The following is a 25126-nucleotide window of genomic DNA, read 5'->3' as shown; positions in this document are numbered from 1 at the left end:
AATCGACCAATCGATCAATCAATCATATATGTTAACATCTGTGCTTCTATCCTACAGAATTACTAGTCATTCAAACAAGTATTTCATAGGGCATCTACTATGCAGCTAGGACTGTACTAGGCACTGGGGTGTGCGGATATTGGGGGAGCAAGACCATTCAAATAAGAAGAAAATCCTGTTCACAGGAAGTTTATATTGGGAAAGAAGTTTAATTTGGGAAAGAAGATATTAAACAGATGCACAGAAAAAAAAAATTACAAAAAAAAAAAAAAAACCCCAAAACTATCCACACAGAGATCTCCCGGAAAAGCGTAAGCTCCTCACATCTGCTTATCTCCGTCCCTCCCCAGCCCAGCTTCCCTGCTGAGAAAAGCGAGGATAGCGTGCATGAAGCCCCAGCCCCAGGAGAAAAGGAGAGTGGCTAGTCAAGGACACAGACGAGGCCATGCTTTCTAGTGCGAAGATCCAAAGAATATCACACCGGGATTCTTCCGCCTCTCTGCATGCAGTCAGGGCTTGAATCCCCATCAACCAACCAATTTCTCTCTACTCCTCTCACTTACACTCTCTTCCTCCCATTATACAGCTAGACCTGGGGCAGTGGGCTGGCCATGAAGGCCTGGGGTGAGTGACTGATTGAAGAATTTGTATAATTCTTCAAGAAGAAGGTTGTGAGTCAAGGCAGGATTCAAATACTCCAGGGTCTATAGCTTAACACGTCCCTTGACAGCTGTGTAACCTCACCACAAATCTAAAACTATTTATTTACCACAGTAGTACTACCTACAGACAGTAGAGTATTAAATAGGACAATATGAGCAACTCCAGTGCTGGCTCATCAGCCATAAAGTGCTACTTTTACAATCGATCCTCCATGGATTCAAACAACTGCAGGCTGAAAATATTTGAGAAAAAAGAAATGTGTGGTTGTGTCTGTACTGAACACATACAGGCTTCTTTTTCTTGTCATTATTCCCAAAGCAATACAATGTAAAAATGATTAATTTTGTATTTACATTGTATTAAGCATTGTAAGTAATCTAGAGATGACTTAAAGTACAGGGCGGATATGTGTAGGTTATATGCAAATACGATACCATTTTCTATCAGGGACTTGAGCTTCTGTGGATTTTTGTATCTGAAAGGGTCCTAGAACCAATCACCCACAGATACCAAGAAACAGATGCACAATTCAAAAAAAGAAAAATACTAGTTGCCTAAACTTATTTGGAAGAAATGAAGTAATTTAAACATTATGTCTAAAAATCAATCAAAATATAAATAAGACTAAAAATATTCAAAATTAAGATATACTTTCAATATCTACAGCACAATTTTCCATGGGGAGGTAATCTGTCCGCTCCCTGAAGGGCAGAGAGAGCACAAGTAATCTATCCCTCTTTGAGACAAACCTAGGTATTACATAAAACATAATACAAATATGGGATCTACCCACTGGTTCCAGGAATTCAATACTAGATCCTCACGATGGCCTAATAAACTACACTCTTATGGGCACTGGAAAGTTCCTCATTTTCCCCTGACACCTAAGCAGTAATGAAAACATCCCATATGATTATATAATAAATTACCCTATATGAGAAGTATTACAAAAATTTGGTCTCAGTCTTGTCAAAATATATAGTTGAGAAGAACAGTTCTCATAGCGTGACCTGCGAACAACTGGGAGTACCCAGGAGTTCTTCCAAGGTCAAATGATTTTCTTAATGCTACTAAAATGTATTTGCTTTTTTAATTCTCGTTTTCTCAAGAGTATAGTGCAGAGGTTCCCAGCTGCAAGGGACACATGTTGTGTGATGACATCATTGCTCTCGTGTCAACACATAATGGGTGTATTACCATTACTTTCAGATCAAATGAATAAATAAATATTTTCAAGTTCCTCAGTTTTAATTTATAATATGGCAAATATAATCACAAATACATAATCCCAAAAGCTCTCTGGAGTGTAAAAAGAACGAGTGCTTCTCAAACCTCACTGAACATCAGAATCACCTGGATTAAAGGTGCTGCATGTACTTCACTGGCAGACTGACTGGTAGAGGGAATGAGGGCAGGTAATAATCTGCATTTCTAACAAGCTCCAGGGTGATGCTGATGCTGCCAGTCAGCAGATGTCACTTTGAATACAACTGTTCTAGACCCATATTTATCAAACAGTGTAAAGAAACTAGTAGTTCATGAAGCCAGTTTAATGTGTCATGTCCAGCAAAACAAATTATCAGAGCACTTTAAACACAGGATTTTACATGAAAATGTTGTGTGTGTTTGTATGTGTGCATACTAAGTCAGGATGTAAAATGTATTTCTCATGGTGGTTCACAATAAAAGTCCTTTAAAGGTCACCTCTTTAGATACGTATGTACAGTATATGCACGTCGTCAGCAACAGAAGAGGCAGCACATTAGGGGAACTCACTCACTGCAAGATACTCAATCAGTATTTCATCTGGTGTAACCAACTATTAGTGCACAGACTCAGGCAGTATCGAGAGAAGTCTCCCAAATAAAATAGACCATCGCTCATCACATCTCCCAGGCAAACTGATAGAATGCACATCAACTGCAACCATTTTACTGATATTCCACTTGAAAAGGGGGTGTACTCAGTTCCAATAGGCTCTGTATAAGAAGTCTGATCATAACTGACCTATTCTTACAACAATTCTAGCATTTTGCTACTCCTGATCATGGGCCACAGAGGCCTTGACCTCTGCAAGTTCCCCTATGGCCTGATACTAAGTAAGGCATGTCTTCCCTGGCTCTGACCTTAGCTTCCTTTGAAAGGTCTCTACTGTTTGCCTTCTGGGGGTGGTGTACCAGCTCGGTGTTGAGTCAGACACACTGGCACTGCATTCTCGGCTCATAAGCTAAGGTGAATGTAACTCATTCCCTTTTCTGAGAAGGTTCTAATCTATAAAACCCTGCATGGCTGCCATGAGGGGAGCTGAGATAGCATGCTGACTGCTAACCTGCTGGAATGTAAGTCCCAGGAAGGCAGCTCCTTTTTCTGTTTACCGATGAATCCTATGCACCTAGAACTTGGGGGCACAGTATGTACTTAAAAACTCTCCAATTCTTCCTGCTCCTTTTTGCAAGTGTGAATATAAATGAGTGCTGCATCTGACACTTGGTTTCCCCGCTTCCCCAGTCCTGACAGAGAAGGCTGATAGCATGCTGCTGGGTGTGTGAGGAATACAGGCGGTGAGGAGGGAGGGGGACTGAGAGCTCCAGCCCCGCACATGGAACACACACGGCCTCAAGCACTCGTCAGAGGAGCAAGTCACTTCTACTTGTTTTAAGTCTAGGGGGAGTCCTAGGGCTTTCTCAAACCCAGCCTTGGAACATTCACAGCATTCAAGCTTAGAGCCTCTACCGTGATGTCAATGAGGCTGGGTATAGCGGGCTCTTCAGTGAAGAAATGGCTGGAAAAAGCTGCAGCTCTAGGTTTTAAAAGCCTTAGGCTTTTTGACAGTTTTACCTCTATTCCCAGAGCCTAAAGCACAACCTTTCACCCAATAGGCTCTGCAAGTATTTGTGACTGAAAGGAGAAAAACTTCCTAGTCACAAATAACTCTTACCTTCTTAAACTTTTGGGAGGATAATTTCAAGCTAAAGTCCCAAACCCTAAACAATGTTTATTATCTCCCCTCCTTGTCCATTAAGCCACTAATTACTGGAGTTCAAAATCATGTAGTAGCACCTACAAGTTTTGTGACATGCCACTATAACCCTCACGCTGCTAGCCACCCTCACTGGTATGACATAGTTTTCAAGAAGCCTGATCTGTGTAGTGGTTTTAGGTCTACCATTTATTTTTAACAGCTATGTGTTGGTTCCCGTTATAGTGCTTCTTGTTTTGTTTGTTTTGAAATGGAGTTTCACTCTTGTTGCTCAGGCTGGAGTGCAATGACGTGATCTTGGCTCACGGCAACCTCTGCCTCCCTCGTTCAAGTGATTCTCCTGCCTCAGCCTCCAGAGTAGCTGGGATTACAAGCATGGGCCACCACGCCCAGATAATTTTGTATTTTTAGTAGAGATAGGGTTTCCCCATGTTGGTCAGGCTGGTCTCGAACTCCTGACCTCAGGTGATCGGCCCACCTCAGCCCCCCAAAGTGCTGGGATTACAGACGTGAGCCACCATGCCCAGCTGTAGTGTTGTATTAAATAATGCGGACAGATGTCCTGATTCTGAGCCAGGCCAGTTCTCTCTTTGTGGGCCATGACTTTATTGACCATTAGCAGCTTCATCTTTAGGGTAATGTGGCTACAATATTTTGTTGGGGAATCTTTAGGTAATCTCACTAGGGGGTTAGATTTTTCAAGGATCTTCTACTTTCATGTCTGTAAATACCTGTTTGCCTGCCAGTACCCTGGGAACCAACTGAGGAACGAAGGCTGGGACAGGGGGTGTTACCACATTTAGTATGTCCATGTTGCCTCAATCCTTTGTCCAACTGTACCTGGTGTCCCCTGGTTTTTATCCTCTGCAGAGAAGAATCTGAAGTTTTTACCAGGATGAGGGAAACAGAGTTGACTTACTCTGAAGAGTGAGGGAAGTGATATGGAGAAAATTTTACAGAGATTTTAGGCCAACAGTGATACCTTTAGGAATTTCCAAGGGTACCTGGAGCTCATAATTATTGAGACTTCTGAAGGGTTTCACAGTGGTCATGAGCTACTTCTCAGTTTCTCCCATTTTCAGCTTAGGATTCAACTTTCTTAGGTTACTAAGTCAGTTAAGAATCATCTTTCAGGTTTTCATTTTACCAAATGCTATTTCCTTTCTTATTCCTGGTGGGCTTTTGTCTTTAAACAACTCGAAGTTAGTGGATTTGGGGGTAGGGAAAATTTTGTATATTTTTAAGCTATCGTCTTATCTCAAAACTGGTTAATACTTTCCTTAGCAATTTCCTCAAAAGGAGTATATATGGTAAAATAGTTCTGAATCCTTATTTAAATGAAAACAGCTTTGTTTATATTGATGAAGATATCTTAGCTGGGTATACTACTCTTGAGTCAAATTCTTTCCTATGTAGCAGATACTCTTCTAAGATTCTAACTTCCAGTTTACAGAGTATCTACATGACCTGACTGTACATTCCTTGCATCTTCTTTCTTTTCTTCTAGAAGCTTTAAAAAAGTGTTTGTTTTTTATATGCCTAGTGGAGTTATTTTTTAAATTAACCCTGTCTGAATGTCAGTCTTTCCAGTAATACCTTAAGGCTTTCTTAAGAACAGTGAGGGAAAAAAATCTCCTCTATTGTTTCTTTAAAAATTATCCTTCCTTATTTCCATTTTTCTTTTCATGAAACTCCTGGTATGCATTTATATGTAAAATCTTCTGGATCTTCCCTCCATATCTCTTATCATTTTCTACATGATTTCATTCTCTTTACCTTTTTGCTACATATTTTGAGATACTTCTATTTATTCCTTTGAGTCCCTAATTTGGATCTTAGTAGTGACCATCCTACCTTCTACTTTGACTGCTGAATTGTTTTATTTTGAAAAATCACAGTTTTTTAGTTCATTAAGTCTTTCTCCTCTAATTCTCTCTCTCTCTCTCTCTCTCTCTATATATATATATATACACACAAAATGTATATATATACACACATATATGTAATGTGTATGTATAAATATATATATATTTTTTCTTTTTTTTGAAGCAGAGTCTCACTCTGTTGCCCAGGCTGGAGTGCAGTGGTGTGATCTTGGCTCACTGCAACCTCTGCCTCCTGGGTTCAAGCAATTCTCTTGCCTCAATCTCCCGAGTAGCTGGGATTACAGGCATGTACCACCATACCTGGCTAATTTTTGTATTTTTAGTAGAGACGGGATTTCACCATGTTGGCCAGGCTGGTCTCGAACTCCTGACCTCAAATGATCCACCTGCCTTGGCCTCCCAAAGTGCTGGGATTACAGGCATGAATCACTGCACCCAGCCTAATTCAATATTTTTAAGTGTTCTTCCTATTTTTCAGTAAGCATAGTCATCTGCCTCCTATACCAGTAGCTATAAAACTGAGCACCACCTATCCTCAGTGAGTCTTCTAGGTCTTCCTCCCTAGATGAATAATCCTTTTCATTTTTATACCAGGGACTCTGCTCAATATGCAGGCCAAAAAGTTAGGCAGTGGTTTACTGGTAAATGCTTAACAAACAACTGGAGTGTGGGGGAAGGAAAAAAGCCCCAGGGTGCAACCAGTTTCCTTACAGTAAATTTTCTTCATGGCTAATTTCAAACTACCAACTTCAAAGAGGATGGCTTATGAAGATGTGCACACGTGGCTCTCGCAAGCCAGGATGGCAGCCCAGCTCCCATGGAGAGAGTTCCTGGAGAGATATTCCAATAGTCTAAATGTTACCTCATCCTTAAAGCCATTCCAGATTCCCTCAAATGGAACTGGGTTTTTTGTTTTTGTTTTTGCTCTGCTCTGAAGATACTTTGCTCACATCTTTACCAGGCACTTATTTTACCCTGTCCTGTAATGTAGTTGGCGCTTTACATGATTATTTCTCTCATGATGTCAGTTCATTAAGGGTGGGTAAAATATACTACCCATCTTTGATTTTCTTCCAGAGCCTATACCAATTACTTGTTGAGGAATTTAATGATTGAATTCAGTCCAAATATCACAGTGGTACTTTTAAAAGCATAGAAATACTTGACTAAATTCAGTGGAAAAAAAGAGAAGTATACTTAATTATATATTTTTTGTGTTGAATCATATTTTTACCAGGAGATCTGTTACTTCTTAAAAGAAAGAGATAATTCTGATAATTTATTTTGATGGGGCTTGAGGTTGAATTATAGGAAGGTATCAGAGAAATAAGCCCATAATGTTTAATAGAGGCCAAATGAAATTATAGTTCTTAAAATGTCTTCTTCCTCTTTTTCCATTTATTTTTCAGAATCAAGGGAAAATGCTTTTCAACATCCACATCTAAAGAGCTGACAAGAATAATTTCTCATATATCCTATTTTTTAATTTTAGAAGCAATCATTTCAAAGTTTAAGAATCTCTACTAAAACTGTCTTAGTCCACATCCAAATAAATTTGGGATAATAAACATATACAATAGAAAATTTCAATGCAGTCATAAAAATAGGTGTTTGCCTGTGAATAGTGCCTAGGATAGCTGGACAGATGGGAAGCAGATGGGGAACCCCAAAGGGACGAAATGACCTGGCCCCAAACATATGGAGAGGATCCTGGATTAACTGTAGTTACCACTTCCTGCAGTCTCCTGGGCACATATATCAAACAGTCAAAGACAATACAGTTTAATATATCTAAGAGCTGATCTGGGGGAAAAATGGAGAATGAGAAATACAGCAATCTGAAGAAGAAGAATGAGAGACAGTGACCATTCAAGGAAGAACGAACTGACATGAAAATAACATGAGAAAATAAAATAAGACATAGACATTAAGAATGGCAAATATAGAAGAGTAGTTCTTAAGTATAGAGGCAATATAACAACATACAGCATACCCTGATTGGAAATATTTGTGATTTGTGAATTTGAATCCTACCATAACTCAAAGACTTCTCAAACAGGAATTGAAAACCCTTGGTTCAATTCCTGGTATTATTATTTTACTGGTCATTTAGCTGTACTGAATATCTCTGAGCGCTAGTTTCCTCATACGTAAAATGAAGGCTGCAACTAAATAATTGCTAAAAACAATGTATGACAATTTTTAAAATTGTGTTCCTATCTGGTCTAAGCATAAAAAACAAAATTATGGTGTCCAAGCTAATAATTCCTTAACAAAAAAGAAATGTAATATGTTATATGCATCACAGAAAACGGCAATATTTAAGTTTAAGTATATTTCTGAGTTTGAAGGGGATCCCTTGTCTAGAGAATTTGGGACATTCTCTGTTGTTAAATGTACAGCACATAGTAATCAACCCTGATTAGAAAATTTAAATGCCCCATTTTCTTCTCCTCTGGGATATTTTATCGTACTTACATATATAGAGACTCTCTTATAAATGTGTACATGTGTGTGTATATATATAAATACGCACACATGCATATGTTTGTTCTAAAGGTACTCTGTAGTTTTTCCCTGTTTTCTCCTTCTGCCCACCGTTTCCTGTCATATCACCATCACAGAATTAGCCAGGCAGACATAAAAACATGGTAGTCCTAAGTCCAATTCAAAATGTACTACAACTTAATTAAAATTTTAGGAAGGACAAGAAACTAAATGTTAGAATCAAATAGAATGAACTGGTTATCTGGATACATGTGTAAACGATTAAAAATATCCAAAGTAGTGGTTTGGTGCAGTGGCTCATGCCTCTAAACCCAGCACTTTGGGGGACCAATGTGGGCAAATCACGAGGTCAAAAGTTCAAGACCAGCCTGGCCAACACAGTGAAACCCCATCTCTACTAAGAATACACAAATTAGCCGGGCATGGTGGCGGGCACCTGTAATCCCAGCTACTCTTGAGGCTGAGGCAGAAGAACCGCTTGAAAATGGAAGGTGGAGGTTGCAGTGAGCCAAGATTGCACCACTGCACTCCATCCAGCCTGGGCAAAAGAGTGAAACTCTGTCTCAAAAAGAAAAAAAAAAAAAAAATCCTTTCTCATCAATACTATGGGTAAGTTTGGTTTTTTGTTTTGTTTTGTTTTTTTTCATAAATTCAACAAAGACTTAGTATCTATTATGTTTTGTGCTAGGGATAAAATGAAAAGCAATTACCTAAGGGGTACTTAGCCTCAGTAAACCAACAAATATTAAGAATAATCACAAATGTATACAACTACTATCTTGGTTGTATTTTATTTTTTATTTTTTTAAAAACTCAAAAGTTTAGAAAAAACAACCTAGTAAATCATTAGTTTTTGTTTTAAGATCCCAAATTACAGACATTCTTCATTTGCCTTAACACTAATAATAAAACTCTGTAACACTAAAGTTTTAAAAGAATATTCAAATCAGTTATCTCTGTTTGGTCTTATGAAAACTCTGTATTGTAAATTCTGAGTTGAAAAAGGCTTTATAAATGCACTCAGCAACTCAGTGACATCAAGCTAACCTGAATCTATATATAACTCCTAATATGAATGTGTCATTTTATATTAAAACACTTAAATGGAGATAAAGAACACTTAACCTTTATACATCACTAGTTCATTAAAAATGTATATAGAGGCATTCACTTGAATAACATTTCTATTAAGTCTCATCTAAATCTTGTTTATCGCTCAATATCTTATGTTACCTATGTTTTAAATGCTCACTAAAGGGTTTTCTCTATCTCTCACTTGATGAGCAATTTTTCTACTACCCGGAAACACTCACTGACAACTTTGCAGGTTAAATTTCACATTGCACTCATTACTTCATTCAAAACTTCATTTTTCAGAATAAAGATCATCTTCTTAGATTTTCAATAATAGAACTAGAACTTGGTTTTCTGAAATTTTCTGTACTATTTTCATAAATATATCTTTAAAAAATCACTTTAGAAGAGCTCCTTATACACTCACCTCAGTAGAAAACACAAATATGATTTGATTTTCAGAAACCAGAAAATCAGGTAGGCCAATGATCTAGCTGCATGTTTTGCTCCAAAACACTGGACTCATAGAACATTCCACAGAGTTGAATCCTGCACTCCACAAAACTGCAGATTATCACACTCATGAGTTACCTATAAATCTCAAAATTGTGAATGTAAACAGTCTTGGGTGCTCTAAAAATGCCAATTAAGTATAATAAGCATTTTATAATTAAATATAATTTATAATAATAAGCCAAAAAGCCTTAATTTCAAAATAGAATAAAATCATGTATTACAATAAAGTATAAAAATAACTTTAACACACTAAAATATTTTAAAACATACATACCTTTAAAGCCATCAGGATACACGTCAGAGAGAAATTTAGTGCTGATGTCTCCTTTTACAAAGCGTGAGTTGATTATCACCTCTCGAAGTAATGCAATATTATGTGCAACACCTAAAAGTAAAATGATATCAAATTGAAGAACAATGAATCAGTGAAAAACTGAATTCTGATAATCTGGAGAAATTTATCATCATTGTTCTATGATCTAGCAGAAACCATTCAAGATTACTTATTTCCTTGACTTCTATTAAAAACAAAAAAAATCTGAAATTGTGGTATCAACAAAACACTAAATATAAACTTAAGAAGCCTCGTATTGCCAAGTCAAGTCAAATCAATGGGCTGCAAAAGTAATTGTGGCTTTGGGCCATGCAAAAGTAATTGTGGCTTTGGGCCGTGAATTTTAATCATTAAAACGAGGCTCAAACACATCCTTATTAATCAAAAAAGGAACCATTACATAAACTCATTTTTGTCAATGAGAAATAAGTTTGTTTATTCCTGCAGTGTAAAAATCCATGCTTCGGGATTCCACGAACTCTTAGAGAGCATTTTTCACACCCTGCCGGTTGTGGAAGTGTTTTCCCTGCAAAAAGTTGTTGAGATGCTTGGAGTGGTGGTCAGTTGGCAAGAGGGCAAGTGAATATGGCAGATGAGGCAAAACTTCAAAGCCCAATTTATTCAACTTTTAAGTGTTGGTTGTGTGACATGTGGTTAGGTGTTGTTGTGGCAAAGAATTGGGCCCTTTCTCTTGACCAATGCCAACTGCAGGCATTATGGTTTTTGGTGTATCTCGTTGATTTGCTGAACATACTTCTCATATGTAATGGTTTCGCCAAGATTCAGAAAGCTGTAGTGGATCAGGCCAGCAGCAGACCACCAAACAGCGACTGTGACCTTTTTTTGGTGCAAGTTTGGCTTTGGGAAGTGCTTTGGCACTTCTTCTTGGTCCAGTCATTGAGGTGATCATTGCTGATTGTTGAATAAAATCCACTTTTTATCGCACGTCACAATCCAAGGAATGGGTCATTGTTGTTGTGTAGAATAAGAGAAGACAACACTTCAAAATGATGATTTTTTTTTTTTTAATTTACAGTCAGCTCATAAGGCACCCAGTTATGGAGCCTTCCAATTTGCTTCAAATGCCAAACAACCATAGAATGGTCGACGTTGAGTTCTTTGGCAACTTCTCATGTAGTTATGAAAAGATCAGCTTCAATGATTGCTTGCAATTGGTCATTGTCAACTTCTGATGGCCAGCCACTAAGCTCCTCATCTTCAAGGTTCTCATCTCCTCTGCAAAACTTCTTGAACCATCACTGCACTGTACATTCCTTAGCAGTTCTTGGGCCAAATGCATTGTTGATGCTGCAAGTTGTCTCTGCTGCTTTACAACCCATTTTGAACTCAAGTAAGAAAACTGCTCAAATTTGCGTTTTGTCTAACATCATTTCCATACTCTAAAATAAATATAAAATAAACTGCAAGTAATGTCATTAGCAAAAAAACAAAGCAATAAATGGTGCACTGAAATGATGTATAACATAACCACATTTATTTAATAATGTATACCAATATCAAATGGCAAGTTTCAGCAATGCAAAAACCGGAATTATGTTTGCACCAACCTAATAAATGTCCTTTCAATAAATTGCACTAGAACAACTAGCTAACCATTTGGGCAAAAAAAAAAAAAAAAAATTAACCTCAAACCTAACAATATAAACAAAAAGTTAACTCCAAATGGATCACAAACCTAAAACTATTTTAATAACTATAGAAGAAAATAAAGAGGAAAAATCTGTTACCTTGACGTGGGCAGCAGATTCTTATTCCTAGTACAAAAAAACCATGAACTACAAAAATATTGACAAACTGTACTTCATCAAAATTTGTCTGCTCCTCAAAAGATGCAATTAAAAAATTAAATGGCAAAGTACAAACTGAGACAAAATATTCATGTTAAATATTGCTATTATTATTATTTGAAACAGGGTCTCACTCTACTGCCCAGGTCAGAGTGCAGTGATGCAACGTTGATTCACTGAAGCCTCATCATTCCAGGCTCAGCGATCCTCCTGCCTCAGCCTCCCAAGTAGCTGGACCACAGGCACATACCACTATGCCCAGCTAATTTTCATATTTTTTGTAGAGACACATTTTTGCTGGTCCCCAGACTTGTCTCAAACTCCTGGCTCAAGTGATCCACTCACCTTGGCCTCCCAAAGTACTAGGACTACAGGCATAAGCCACCATGTCTGGCCCACATTACATATATCGGACAAGGAAGTTGAATCTAGAAATATGTAAAGAACACTTACAACAAAATAAAAAAAAAAAAAAAAAAAAAAGTTAAAAAAAAAAAAAAAAACACAGTCAAAATGTCCACTAAGCATAGGAAAAATGGTTCAATGTCATTATTGTTAAAGAAATACAACAAGATGTCCCCAGTGAACCAATTTACATGGCCGAAGTGAAAAGTCAGGACATGGAACAAGAAGAATTTTATATTGCTTTGGTGGCAATATAAAATGATACACACACTATGGAACAGTTTGGCAGTTTCTGGAAAAGTTAAACATATACTCACTGATTCAGACAACTCACTCCTACGTATTAAGTCAAGTTAAATAAAAACATATGTCTATACAAATACTTATACACAAAGGTTAATAACAGTTTTATTTACTATAATCAAAACCTGGAAACAATTTAAATCTCCACCAACAGGGAAATGCATTAACAAAATCAGGCTTGTCCATACAATGGAATTTTATGTCACATACACACACAGAGTCAATAACACGAAATAACAAGGATGGACCTAAAAATGATTATGCTGAGTTAAAGAAGCATGACCAAAAATAATGCATAATAATGGATATGTCCATTAATATGAAATTTTAGGAAATGCAAACCAGTCTGCAGTGACAGAAAGAAGATCATGTGGTTACATTGGGAAAGGGGTAGAGGGAGGGAAAATGGCAAAGACCGTAATGAAACTCTGGAGGTGAAAGAAGCATTCAATACCCTGGCTGTGGTAACAGATTCACAGGTGTATACGTATGTCAAAACTCATAAAATGGAATACTTTAGATATCAGAAGTTTATTTTATGTCAAGTATACCTCAATAAGTCATTTTTTTAAAGATGCATGTAATCTAGTAGAAAAAAACTGAGCCAAGTACACAATGAGAATTTCAAAGTACAGGTGATGACTGAATAACATGAGGGTTGGGGTGCCAACCTCCTACAAAGACAAAATCCACATAGAACTTTTGATGTCCCAAAGAAGTAAATACTAATAACATACAGTTGACTGAAACCCTTGCTGAAAACATAGTCAGTTACACATGTTTTGTATGTTATATGTATTAAGTACTATATTCTTTCAATAAAGCTAATGTTATTACGCAAATCATAAGAGAAAATGTATTTACTATTCATTAAGTGGAAGTGGATCATCGTAAAGGTCTTCCTCCTCCTCTTCAGGTTGAGTAGGCTGAGAAGGAGGAAGAGGAGGGGCTGGTCTTGCCGTCTCAGGGGTTGCAGAGGCAGGAGAGGTGGAGGAAGTGGAAGGGGAGGCAGGAGAGACAGCACACTCCTTATAACTTTATGAAAATACTTCGTAATTTTTGTCTGCCTTTTTTGCTTTTTCATTTCTCTAAAAACGTTTCAATCTTTTTTCCACAGTTTATGTTACTTTTACTGTCTGTATCACAGAAGGGTCCATGTCGTAAACGAAGTCAAGAGCAGTCTTGAATGATCAGAATCCTTCTGCCACATTGTCTGATGTGATCCTGTTTTCCGGCACTGCTTCTTCTATCAACCTCCGGTACCACTTCCTCAACCTCTGGCACCACTTCGGAAGCACTCATCTGCATCACCTTCTGTTAATTCCTCAGGTGTGGTGTCTATTCGCTCTTGAGTTCTCTAAAATCCATACCTTAAAATCCTTCACCCCTTTCCCTCCATCTTTTATGCCATATCCACAGTCTCTTTCATGATTTTCTTGGTTGCCTCTATCATAAATCCTGTGAAGTCATGCACAACATCTAGACAAAGTTTTCTCCACCAAAAATTTGGGGTTTGATGGCCTTCACAGCTTTTTATATGACAAAAATGCATCTTCAGTGGTGTAATCTTTCCAAACTTTTTCTTTTCCAAGTGTCAATGATTCTTTCCATATAGCACTGTGTATAATGAGCCTGAAAAGTCTTTCTAATACCCTGAGCTAGAGGCTGAATTACACATGTTGGGTTTGGGGAGAAGCAGGCCACTTCGACACCTTCAATGTTAAACACATGTGTTCTGGGTGGCTGGGGCATTGTCCATATCAAAAGAACTTTAGAAGACATACTGGCAAGGTATTTCCTGACTTTAGGGACAAAGTATCAATGGAATCAGTCCAGAAAAAGGGCTCTCGCTCTCCAGGCCTTCTTGTTGTACAACCAGAAGACTGGCAAACAGTGCTTGATGTTTTCCTTCAAGGTTTGGAGGTTAGCAGCTTCACAGATAAGTGCAGATCATAAACCTGACTGCATTCCCACAAAACAACAGACAGGGTTAGCCTACTTCTCCCTGTCTTAACTCCTGATGTTTGCTTCTCTTCCTCACTAAGAAATGTTCCTTATGGCTTTTTAAAATTTTTTTCAGAATAAGGCACTTGTGTGTGCATTAAAAACCTGTTCAGCACATATCCTTTCTCCTCAATGATTTTCTTAATGGTGTCTGGGAACTCATCTGCTGCCTCTTGGTTGGCAGAAGTACCTTCCCTTCACATTTTATCTTCACATTTTAAAGCCAAATCTCTTTCTAAAATTATCAAACCATCCTTGGTTGGCAATACATTCTCCAGCTTTATATCCTTCCACTTTCCTTTTGCTTTAAGTTGTCATATAATGATTTCATTTTTCCCATAGACAGGCATATTCAAGTCTATGAGAATGCCTTTCTTACAGCAATCCTGCACCCACATAAAAGCCGCATCTTCTATATGAGATGAAGGGCATTTCACAAAAAGTGCAAGGTTTTCACGCCTGCTGGTGTAGCAGCAGCAACTTTATGGATTTCGTTTTATTTTCTTTTACAATTGTCCTTACAATGGATTCATTTATCTTAAAATGACAGGAAATTACATCTGCAGATCTCAATCTATCATACTTACCAAGTGATTCAACTTTTTCTCATAATGTCATGACTTTTCTCTGCTTCTTGAAAGGACCTCCAGCATTACTAGTGGCACTTTGTATGGATTCTGTGGTGTTATTCAAGGTTTATGGTTTGCACTAAACACGATGACAAATATGCCAGAACCATAAGCGATGACTTTTTACTGCCATATGCAATTTACAGGAGAGAGAACTGATCACACGGCAGTGATTAGCATTGCATGGTGTTTTATGCCCATGCTCGCAACATTTGAGCTCATTCCAATAGCAACAGTAGGTGACTATGAAACTATACAGTAGTACAGTATGTACTACAGTGAATCTTCCTGTGGTTATAATTTAATGCTCCATCTTTACTGTTTGTGTACATTTCTCTCTACTTTGAATGCACCATATATGGTCTCTGTTTGTGTAAATTTTGATAAATATTAAATTTTTACAATAGATTTGTGTATATTTTATAATAGCAAATAATGAAACAGATTAGTATCTCCGTATATTTTATGTATTCATGAAATATATTTTTCTTTCTTTGGTATTTCTAGGCTATATGGTTTGTCTGAAAGCTTTTTCAAGTTGTCACAAATCTTCAATTAATTTTAGAATATATTTATTGAAAAAAATCCCAGATAAATGGACCTGCACAGTTCAAACCAGTATTATTCAAGGGCCAACTGTAAAATCAAAATAGGTAACTGCCACAATGGACAGTGTTGCAAGAGTTCTAGGATGCAGGAAGGCTTTACGAAGAATGAAGTATCTAATCTTGGTCATCTAGATTACAAAGATGTTACATAGGAATGAAAGGAAATCGGAGGAAGCATGCCACATCCAGGGAAGGCAGGAATTACATCAGGTGTCCACAAGAAGAGCAGGTGACTGCAGCATGACAGCTGAAGTCAAAGTAAACAGAGGTGTGTTCATTCCTTCCTATTTCTATAGTCCACTTTTGTACGGTTCTAATTGGTACCATTATGCTGTATAAGGAGCCTACAAAGTTTGATTCTAATCCTGCTATTCAAGTCTCACAGAATTCCTCCTTTTGCAACAATAACCATAAAGTAAGCAAAGAATCAGTGAATCAAGTTCAAATACCAGGTCTACCTCTTACCTCAGGTAAGCTAGTTAACCTCTCAAAGCTTTAGTTTATTCATCTGTAAATTGATAACCATAATAGAACCTATTAGGCATGATTTTTATTAGGTATAAATGAAATAATGCTTAATGCAATGCCAGGTTCTCAAAAAAGGACATTACTATCCTGTTATATGGGAATAAACACAGAACATGAGACAAAATATAATTAATAAAACATCAGACAGAAGCGTTCCTGCATCCTAAGCTTTACCACTGATCTAACTTCCAGTTTTGTTTTCCGTTAAGAATGAAGCTCTTCAGGCAAAAACTAGAAGCATTCCCTTTGAGATCTGGCACTAGACAAGGAAGCCCTCTCTCACCACTCCTATTCAATATAGTATTGAAAGTTTTAGCCAAAGCAATCAGGCAAGAAAAAGAATTAAAGGGTATTCAATTAGGAAAGGAGGAAGTCAAATTGTCTCTATTTGCAGATGACATGATTGTACATTTAGAAGACTCCATCGTCTCAGCCCAAAATCTCCTTAAGTTGATAAGCAACTTCAGCAAAGTCTCAGAATACAAAATCAATGCGCAGAAATCACAAACATTCCTATACGCCAATAAGAGACAAACAGAGAGCCAAAGCAAGAGGGAACTCCCATTCACAATTGGTACAAGGAGAATAAAATACCTAGGAATACAACTAACAAAGGAGGTAAAGGACCTCTTCAAGGAGAACTACAAACCACTGCTCAATGAAATAAGAGAAGACACAAACAGATGGAAAACATTCCATGCTCATGGTTAGGAAGAATCAATATCATGAAAATGGCCATACTGCCCAAAGTAATTTATAGATTCAATGCTATCACCATCAAACTACCAATGACCTTCTTCACAGAACTGGAAAAAAACACTTTAAACTTCATATGGAACCAAAAAAGAACCCACATAGCCAAGACAATCCTAAGAAAAAGAACAAAGCTGGAGGCATCACGCTGCTGGACTTCGAACTATACCACAAGGCAACAGTAATCAAAACAGCATGGTACTGTTAACAAAACAGAGACAGAGACCAATGGAACAGAACAGAGGCCTCGGAAGCAACGACACACATCTATAACCATCTAATCTTCAACAAACCTGACAAAAACAAGCAATGGGGAAAGGATCCCCTGTTTAATAAATGGTGTTGGGAAAATTGGCTAGCAATGTGCAGAAAGCAGAAACTGGACCACTTCCTGACACCTTACACTGAAATTAACTCCAGATGGATTAAGGACTTAAACATAAGACCTAACACCATAAAAACCATAGAAGAAAACCTAGGCAAAACTATCTAGGACATAGGCATAGGTAGGGATTTTATGACTAAAACACCAAAAGCAATGGCAACAAAATAGACAATTGGAATCTAATTAAACTTCAGAGCTTCTGTATAGCAAAAGAAACAATCATTAGAGCGAACTGGAACCAACAGAATGGGAAAAATTTTTACAATCTACCCATCTGACAAAGGGTTAATATCCAGAATCTACTAAGAATTAAAACAGATTTAAAAGAAAAAAACCAACAAACCCATCCAAAAGTGGGCAAAGGATATGAACAGATACTTTTCAAAAGAAGACATATATAAAGCCAACAAACATATGAAAAAATGCGCATCATCATTGGTCATTAGAGAAATGCAAATCAAAACCACATAGAGATACCATCTCACACAAGTTAGAATGGTGATCATTAAAAAATCTGGAGACAACAGATGCTGGAGAGGATGTGGAGAAACAGGAACACTTTTACACTGTTGGTGGGAATATAAACCATTGTGGAGGACAGTGTGGCAATTCCTCAAGGATCTAGAAATAGAAATTCCATTGGACCCAGCAATCCAATTACTGGGTATATACCCAAAGGACTATAAATCGTTCTATTATAAAGACACGTGCACACGTATGTTCATCATGGCACTATTTACAATAGCAAAGACCTGGAACCAACCCAAATGCCCATCGATGATAGACTGGAGAAAGAAAATGTGGCACATATACACCATGGACTACTATGCAGACATAAAAAAAACGATGAGTTTGTGTCCTTTGTAGGGATATGGATGAACCTGGAAACCATCATTCTCAGCAAACTGACACAAGAACAGATAATTAAACACCACATGTTCTCACTGTCCAATGAGAAAACATGGACACAGAGAGGGGAGCAAAACACACTGGGGTCTGTTGTGGGGAGCTAGGGAAGGGACAGTGGGAGCGAGGGTGGGAAGAGATAATGTGGGGAGAAATGTAAGGAATAGGTGATGGGGGAATAGAGGCAGCAAACCACCTTGCCATGAATGTACCTATGCAACCATCTTGCATGATCTGCACATGTACCCCAGAATCTAAAGTTTAAAAAAAAAAAAAAAAAAAAGAATGGAGCTCCTGAAATCTAAGTTTACACCTGTATCTATTTGGAAGACATAACTTTCCTATAAGACAACGGTTAGCAAAATATGGTTTTTAGGCCAAATCTAGCCTCCTACCTATTTTGTAAACAGTTTTATTAGAACACATCCAACCTGGTTTATTTGCATATGGCCGTTTTCATGTTAACAGTAGAGTCAAGAAACCTTGTGTCCCACAAAGTCTATAACATTTACTATCTACCCCTTTAATCTGAGCAAACCTATCTCTATCCATCAACATTTATTCTATACCTATGACTCATGTGGCAATTAGATATTGTGGGAAGGAAAATGAGAGAACACAATATGGTACCTGCTCTTGGGAAACTGTGCAACTAGCTATAGAATAAATAAATTACAAAGAATAATGGGACCTTTAAAATGAGAAAATTGTGCTGGGTGCACTGGCTCGCACCTTTAATTCTAGCACTCTGGGAGGCCAAGGAGAGAGATCACTTGAGGCCAGGAGTTCAAGACTACCCTGGGCAACGCAGCAAGACCCTGTCTCTACAAAAAATAAAAACAGAAAATTAGCTGGGAATGGTGGCATATGCCTATAGCCCCAGGTGCTTGGGAGGCGGAGGCAGGAGGATCACCTAAGACCAGGAGTTTGAGGTTATAGTGAGCTATGATTGCACCACTATACCCAAGTCTGGGTGACAGAGAGAGACTCTATCTCTAAAAGGAAAAAACAAAATTTAGAAAAAGAGAAAAAAAAGAAAACTGCAATCCAGAGAGACTGAATAGTTTACCTAAAGTTTAGTATATTATGTATCATAATAGTTACATACATACAATTACATATAAATAATTTTTAAAATACAGAGGTTTATTGTGATAGACTGCTAGTTTCTCCTAAAACCTGTTTTTCGTTTTTCCACAGTAACAGAGTTTTAGCTAAGCAAAAAACACCCAGACATAGACTTCACTTTCCCATCTAGCTTGTAGCTAGGTACGACAAACGAATTCCTAGACGAAGGTAAGCTAAAGTGATGTACACAACTCCTGACTTGCTCACTTATTTTTAAATAGCTTGCTTGGGCTTCCTTTCTTCTCCTCTTACTATGGGCTTCTTGACATGGCAGAAACTCAGCATTGGCAATTTAAATGGAGTGGTGCATCAGGATGGGTGTGTGTATCTTTTGAATGACCTCATGAGGCTGACTCATCCTCTAGCAGCATGGACCAGACAGTTACATGAGAGGTAAATAAACGTCCCTCTTATTACCCCACTGTATTTAGAAATCATTGTTACAGCAGGTTACCCTGTGCCATAGTACATGTGTCTGAGTAAGCAGGGCACAACTTTTCAATATGACTTTCCACCTCTAAGCTAGCCAATGTTAACAGCTTAATATGTATACCCTCCCATTTCCTATGCATCTCTTTTATACTAGACCATACTCACAACCATATGGAAGATGCTGAGCATAATTCTGTTCCTCACTCAACAGACGCTATGTATCTAAATTTTATAAAAGCTAATTCTCAGTTTATCAAAACTGCCTTAAAACATTTAGAAAAAGTTCAAAAATTCAAATTAATGCTATTCCTTTAGCTACACAAATATTCCATGGTATAAGTTTTATATATCGGAATAGATAATATCATTCATTTTATATATATATGTATATGTACACACACATCTTATAGATCACTTTATGCACACATGCACGCACACATACACACAAACACACCCCTTCTATAGCACATGCCTGTGAGAAATACACAGCTATTTCACACTTGTTCTGTGGGTAATGATTTACTTGGCCTATATACAGTAACTGATGTTTTAGAGGGCTTTAATAAGTTTTTTAAAATAAGAAATATAGTAGAAGGTACATGAAATTTCTAATGATACCAATATACCTAAGAAATCACTGAAAAAATGTGGTGTTGCCTTTGGATAGATGAAAATGACGAGCAAGTGAAGGCAATATGCTAGGATGCTTAGAAAGACCAAAAGACAAAAATGCAAAAAGCTCCTTGAAAGAGATCAGGCTAAATAAAACACAGGAAATTAATCCCTTGGTCATGTTTCACATACAGACAACTAGAGTGCTTTTGAAAAAGAAAAGAGGTATCATCTGCCAGAAAGGTTTGCCTCCATAGGAAATGACAGCTTTGTGTTCCAGGAAGAGGAAAGCATTTGTGACTTACACAGATTTTCCTGGCTGGGAAAGAAAACAGAAAGATGAGAAGGACCCAAAGATGAGTAGCTAAGATTATGGTAATATTAGGGAGGAATCTGGCTCACACCTGTAATCCCAGCCCTTTGGGAGCCTGAAGCAGAAGGATCACTTGAGGCCAGGAGTTTGTGACGAGCCTAAGCCAACAGTGAGACGCTATCTCTACAAAAAATTTAAAAATTAGCTGGGTAGGAGGAGTCTGAGGCAGGAGGATCACTAGAATTTAGGAGTTCAAGGCTGCAGTGAGCTATGATCGTGCCACTGCACTCCAGCTTGGGCAACAGAGAGGGTTTGTATCTCTGGTTAAAAAAAAATAAATAGAGAGAGATTTTGCTGTTATAAAAAGCAAATGGTTACCACCAGGTACTCATATGGAGAGGAATGAAAGGAAAACACCATGGTCTGAGTATGAGCAAAGGACAGAATGGTGCTAGATACAGTCAAAAGACCAATAGTGCATTCAGAATATGATAGGCCATGCACAGATTTCACATTCCTAGGAGAACAACTAGAATGGGAAGCAGGGCAGGTACGATTAAATTTACACAATCCAGAATCACTTAGGCTGCTCTATGGAAAAGGGAGTTGGGAGGGGCAGGAGGGAAGTTGGAAAAATTCTTTAGAATTCTTTAGAATTTTAGAAAATTCAACTGCAGAGATATACTGAAACATGGCAAGGCTGGGGTCCACAGCTAGGACACTGACAAAACAGATGCGAAAACTAGCTGGACTCAAGGGATATTCAGGAGGCAGGCAGGGACTGATGGCAAGAATGGGGAGGTGAGGGCCAGGCACAGTGGCTCATGCCTGTAATTGCAACATTTTGGGAGATGGAGGCAGGTGATCACTTGAGGTCAGGAGCTCAGGACCAGCCTGGGCAACATGGCAAAATCCCATCTCTACAATAAATACAAAAAATTAGCTGGGTGTGTTGGTATTTGCCTGTAGTCTCAGCTACCAGGGAGGCTGAGGTGGGCGAATCAGCTCATCACCTCAACCTCGGAGTCAAGGCTGCAGTGAGCCCTGGGCTCCAGCCTGGTGACAGAGTGAGACCCTATCTCAAAACAACGTCAACTATAAAGAATGGGGAGATGAGCACAACCCCCATAGTTCTGGTTCTGCAACATGAGAGAAGTTGCCATTTGCAGAGAGGAAACAAGCTCAGAGGAAAATAGCAAATTCATGGACAAGTTAAATTTGAGATGCTTGTGAGATGATGTGTGAAGGATTAAGGTTCAGGAAAGCAGGCAGATTCGATGGTATACATCAAAAAACACACGTTTCTGGTTATGGGGGGAACATTCCCCATGTGTGAAGGAATCCAAAACAGGGTGAGACAGAGAAATGTGAAACAATACCAGCAATATGCAAATCATTCATATATTACAATAAATAAAGTTCTGGAAAATATAAGATTCTAAGGGAAGGACTGGAAGGAATGAACATTATTAAACCAAGGTACATCAACAATTTAATTTACCAAAAAAGTCAATCTTATGTATAAACTAATAATTCAGAAGTAAGTTAGCAAGCAGTCTCAGGATTTTTCAACTTTCCTCCCCTGGTTAGATAAAAATAATGCTGTTCATTTTGGGAGGCCACGGCAGGCAGGTCACTTGAGGTCAGGAGTTTGAGACTATCCTGACCAACCTGGTGAAACCTGTCTCTACTAAAAATACAAAAATTAGCTAGGTGTGGTGGCACACGCCTATAGTCCCAGCTACTCAGGAGGCTGAGGCAAGAGAATCACTTGAACCTGGGAGGCAGAGGCTGCAGTGCCAAGATCGTGCCACTGCACTCCAGCCTGGGCAACAGAGTGAGACTCCATCTCAAAAAAGAAAAAAGAAAGAATATTGTTCACATCTTACTTACTATTTCATATTTAACCTTATTGGCTTTCCTGTTACGGCCTATTGCTGTAATTTTTAGCTCCCTGTGTGACCAATGTTAAAAGAGTTGGAACCAAACTCTGTCATCAGTAAAATACAATGCAGCTTTCAGAAACAGTTAATGATTATTTGAACAAAAAAAGAGTTTATTGTCTGATACCCAAAATTTGTGACTGATAATATTCAGAAAGTTAACAGACTTGCAGTTTCATAGGATAAATGATATGTTGCATTTTTCTTCCATATTCAAAGTTGAAAAACAGGTGTTGATTTTAGAAAAATGTAATTCAAAGGAATTGAAAGCAAAGGTTAATTTAAATTTTGGATATCAAAGAACAAAGCCAACAAGTACATGAATGAAGCATGGAATTTAAAAAATCTTTCTAAGGCCAGGCGCAGTGGCTCAAGCCTGTAATCCCAGCACTTTGGGAGGCCGAGGGGGGTGGATCACGAGGTCAAGAGATCGAGACCATCCTGGTCAACATGGTGAAACCCCGTCTCTACTAAAACTACAAAAAATTAGCTGGGCATGGTGGCGCGTGCCTGTGGTCCCAGCTACTCAGGAGGCTGAGGCAGGAGAATTGCCTGAACCCAGGAGGCGGAGGTTGCGGTGAGCCGAGATCGCGACATCGCACTCCAGCCTGGGTAACAAGAGCGAAACTCCGTCCCAAAAAAAAAAAAAAAATCTTTCTACTTGAATAGTAAATATAGCATAAAAAAAAGACTATCTCACTAAATGATGTTTTAAGAATAAAATTAAAACACAAAACCATTTTCTCTTTAATGTTTTCTAAATAAATTATATATTATTACGCAAAATTAAGTCATTATTTTTTTCTTTCCTAGGCCCTATATGGTAATATAATGGGTCATGGCAGACGACAAATATCCATGCCTCAACTAACTGCTTCCAAAGCTACTGTCCATTAATTAATCCTAAAGCCAAAAGAGGGTAATAACCAGAAAATTATTTTATACCTAAGAGCTCAAAAGATCACTGAAGCACTAAAATGTATCATACAGATTTTAAAGTTAGCATTTTGCATTTAGTTTCTTTCTTTTCACATTCGAGGAAAGACGATACTATTTGAACAGATCCTTGTTTAAACAGTATGGGGACAGTAGAGGCATTCTTTGAAACTTAGTTTACAACTTCAAGGATATTATTAATCACATACTCATAAAAATTATGACTGGGAGGTGTCGACTGGGAGTCAAGGATGACCTCTGGCAGAGTTCACCAGGTCCCATCTGCATGGGAAATCATGGCCAGGCTGTACAGAAGAGGCCCCTAGGAGTGGCCTTCCCCTGACTACCTGCTGGTTCCAAAACACTGCCCAGACATCAGCTACACAGGCTGCCAGGATCAAACAGAGGCCAAGAAGCACTCTTATTTCATGAGAATTTCTAAATTCGCTTTAACCGAATTACATTTTTGCTTTCAAGTTTCTCTTTCTTAACAAAAGCTCAGGGAAAAAAATATTCATATTTGAATAATCAAGTAATTACCAAACAAGACAGTAGATTGTCCTCCCTGTTCTGCGCTTCATAAAGCCACGTTTTTAAACCTGTCTATCCTTCAGAATTGGCTAGATAAATAATATGTAAGTTAAAAATCCCAAGTGCCTCTGTGTTTTTATTCTTTAAATACAAGTGGAGAGTAGGGGTACTTTTCCTTTCCTATTGTTTAAAGTTTTTATTTTGAAAGAATTTTAAATTTTAAAAAATAGTTAATAGAATTACTATATACGCAGGTTCTACAAATAATAACATCACATTTATTTGCTTTGTCACCTATTTTTTCTATGTATATACATATACATAACCTTCTTTCTTAAACATCTGAAGGTAGGTTGCTGACAAGATGTCATTTCACTTCTAAATATTTCAGTGTACATTTCCTAAAAGCAAGGTATGTCTCTTCTATACTTACAGTACAAGGATCAAAATCAGAAAAGCCTAGCGCTGCTAACATTGCTATCACCTAATCTACAGACCTTATTCAAATCTCACCAACTGTCCCACTTATGACCCTTACTACAAAAGAAAAACATTTTTCTTCTGGTCTAGGATCTAATCCAGGATCACACATTGCATTTAGTTTTCATGTGTCTTTAGTTTCCTTTGATCTACATAAGTTGTTCAACTTTTCTTTGTATTTCCTGACCTTGACATGTTTGAAGAGGAGAAGCTATTTATTTTGTAGACTGTTTTTCAATTTGGTTTGTCTGATGTTTCCTCATGATTACATTCAGGTTGCACATTTTGGGCAAGAATATCACAGAAATGACTGTTGTGAGAGGAGTGTCTTTTCTTATTCATAATGAGCTCCTTTCAGCCATACCTGAGTTAATGCCAATGAGATGACTCTTGGAAGATTGGAGCAGGTGGCCAGAGGATCCAACCATGTGATTATAGAGTCGGAACTTTCAGCCCCAAAG

General features: G+C 37.9%; 1 protein-coding gene across 4 annotated transcripts in view; it reads right to left on the bottom strand.

Moving 5' to 3' along the window:
* The window catches only part of PCCA (propionyl-CoA carboxylase subunit alpha), a 429187-nt gene that overhangs the window by 191177 nt on the left and 212884 nt on the right, over positions 1–25126 (bottom strand). For all 4 annotated transcript variants that reach the window (XM_017503569.1, XM_017503572.1, XM_017503570.1 and 1 more), the window contains one exon: positions 9902–10012. In XM_017503569.1, the coding sequence (XP_017359058.1) occupies positions 9902–10012 (111 nt within the window). The remainder of the gene's footprint in view (positions 1–9901; positions 10013–25126) is intronic.

The sequence above is a fragment of the Cebus imitator genome, unplaced genomic scaffold (genome assembly GCF_001604975.1).
Source record: "Cebus imitator isolate Cc_AM_T3 unplaced genomic scaffold, Cebus_imitator-1.0 Scaffold312, whole genome shotgun sequence".
In the NCBI taxonomy this organism is placed as follows: Eukaryota; Metazoa; Chordata; class Mammalia; order Primates; family Cebidae; genus Cebus; species Cebus imitator.
Note: the sequence above shows the minus strand (reverse complement) of the source record. Positions and strands in the feature narration are given on the sequence as shown.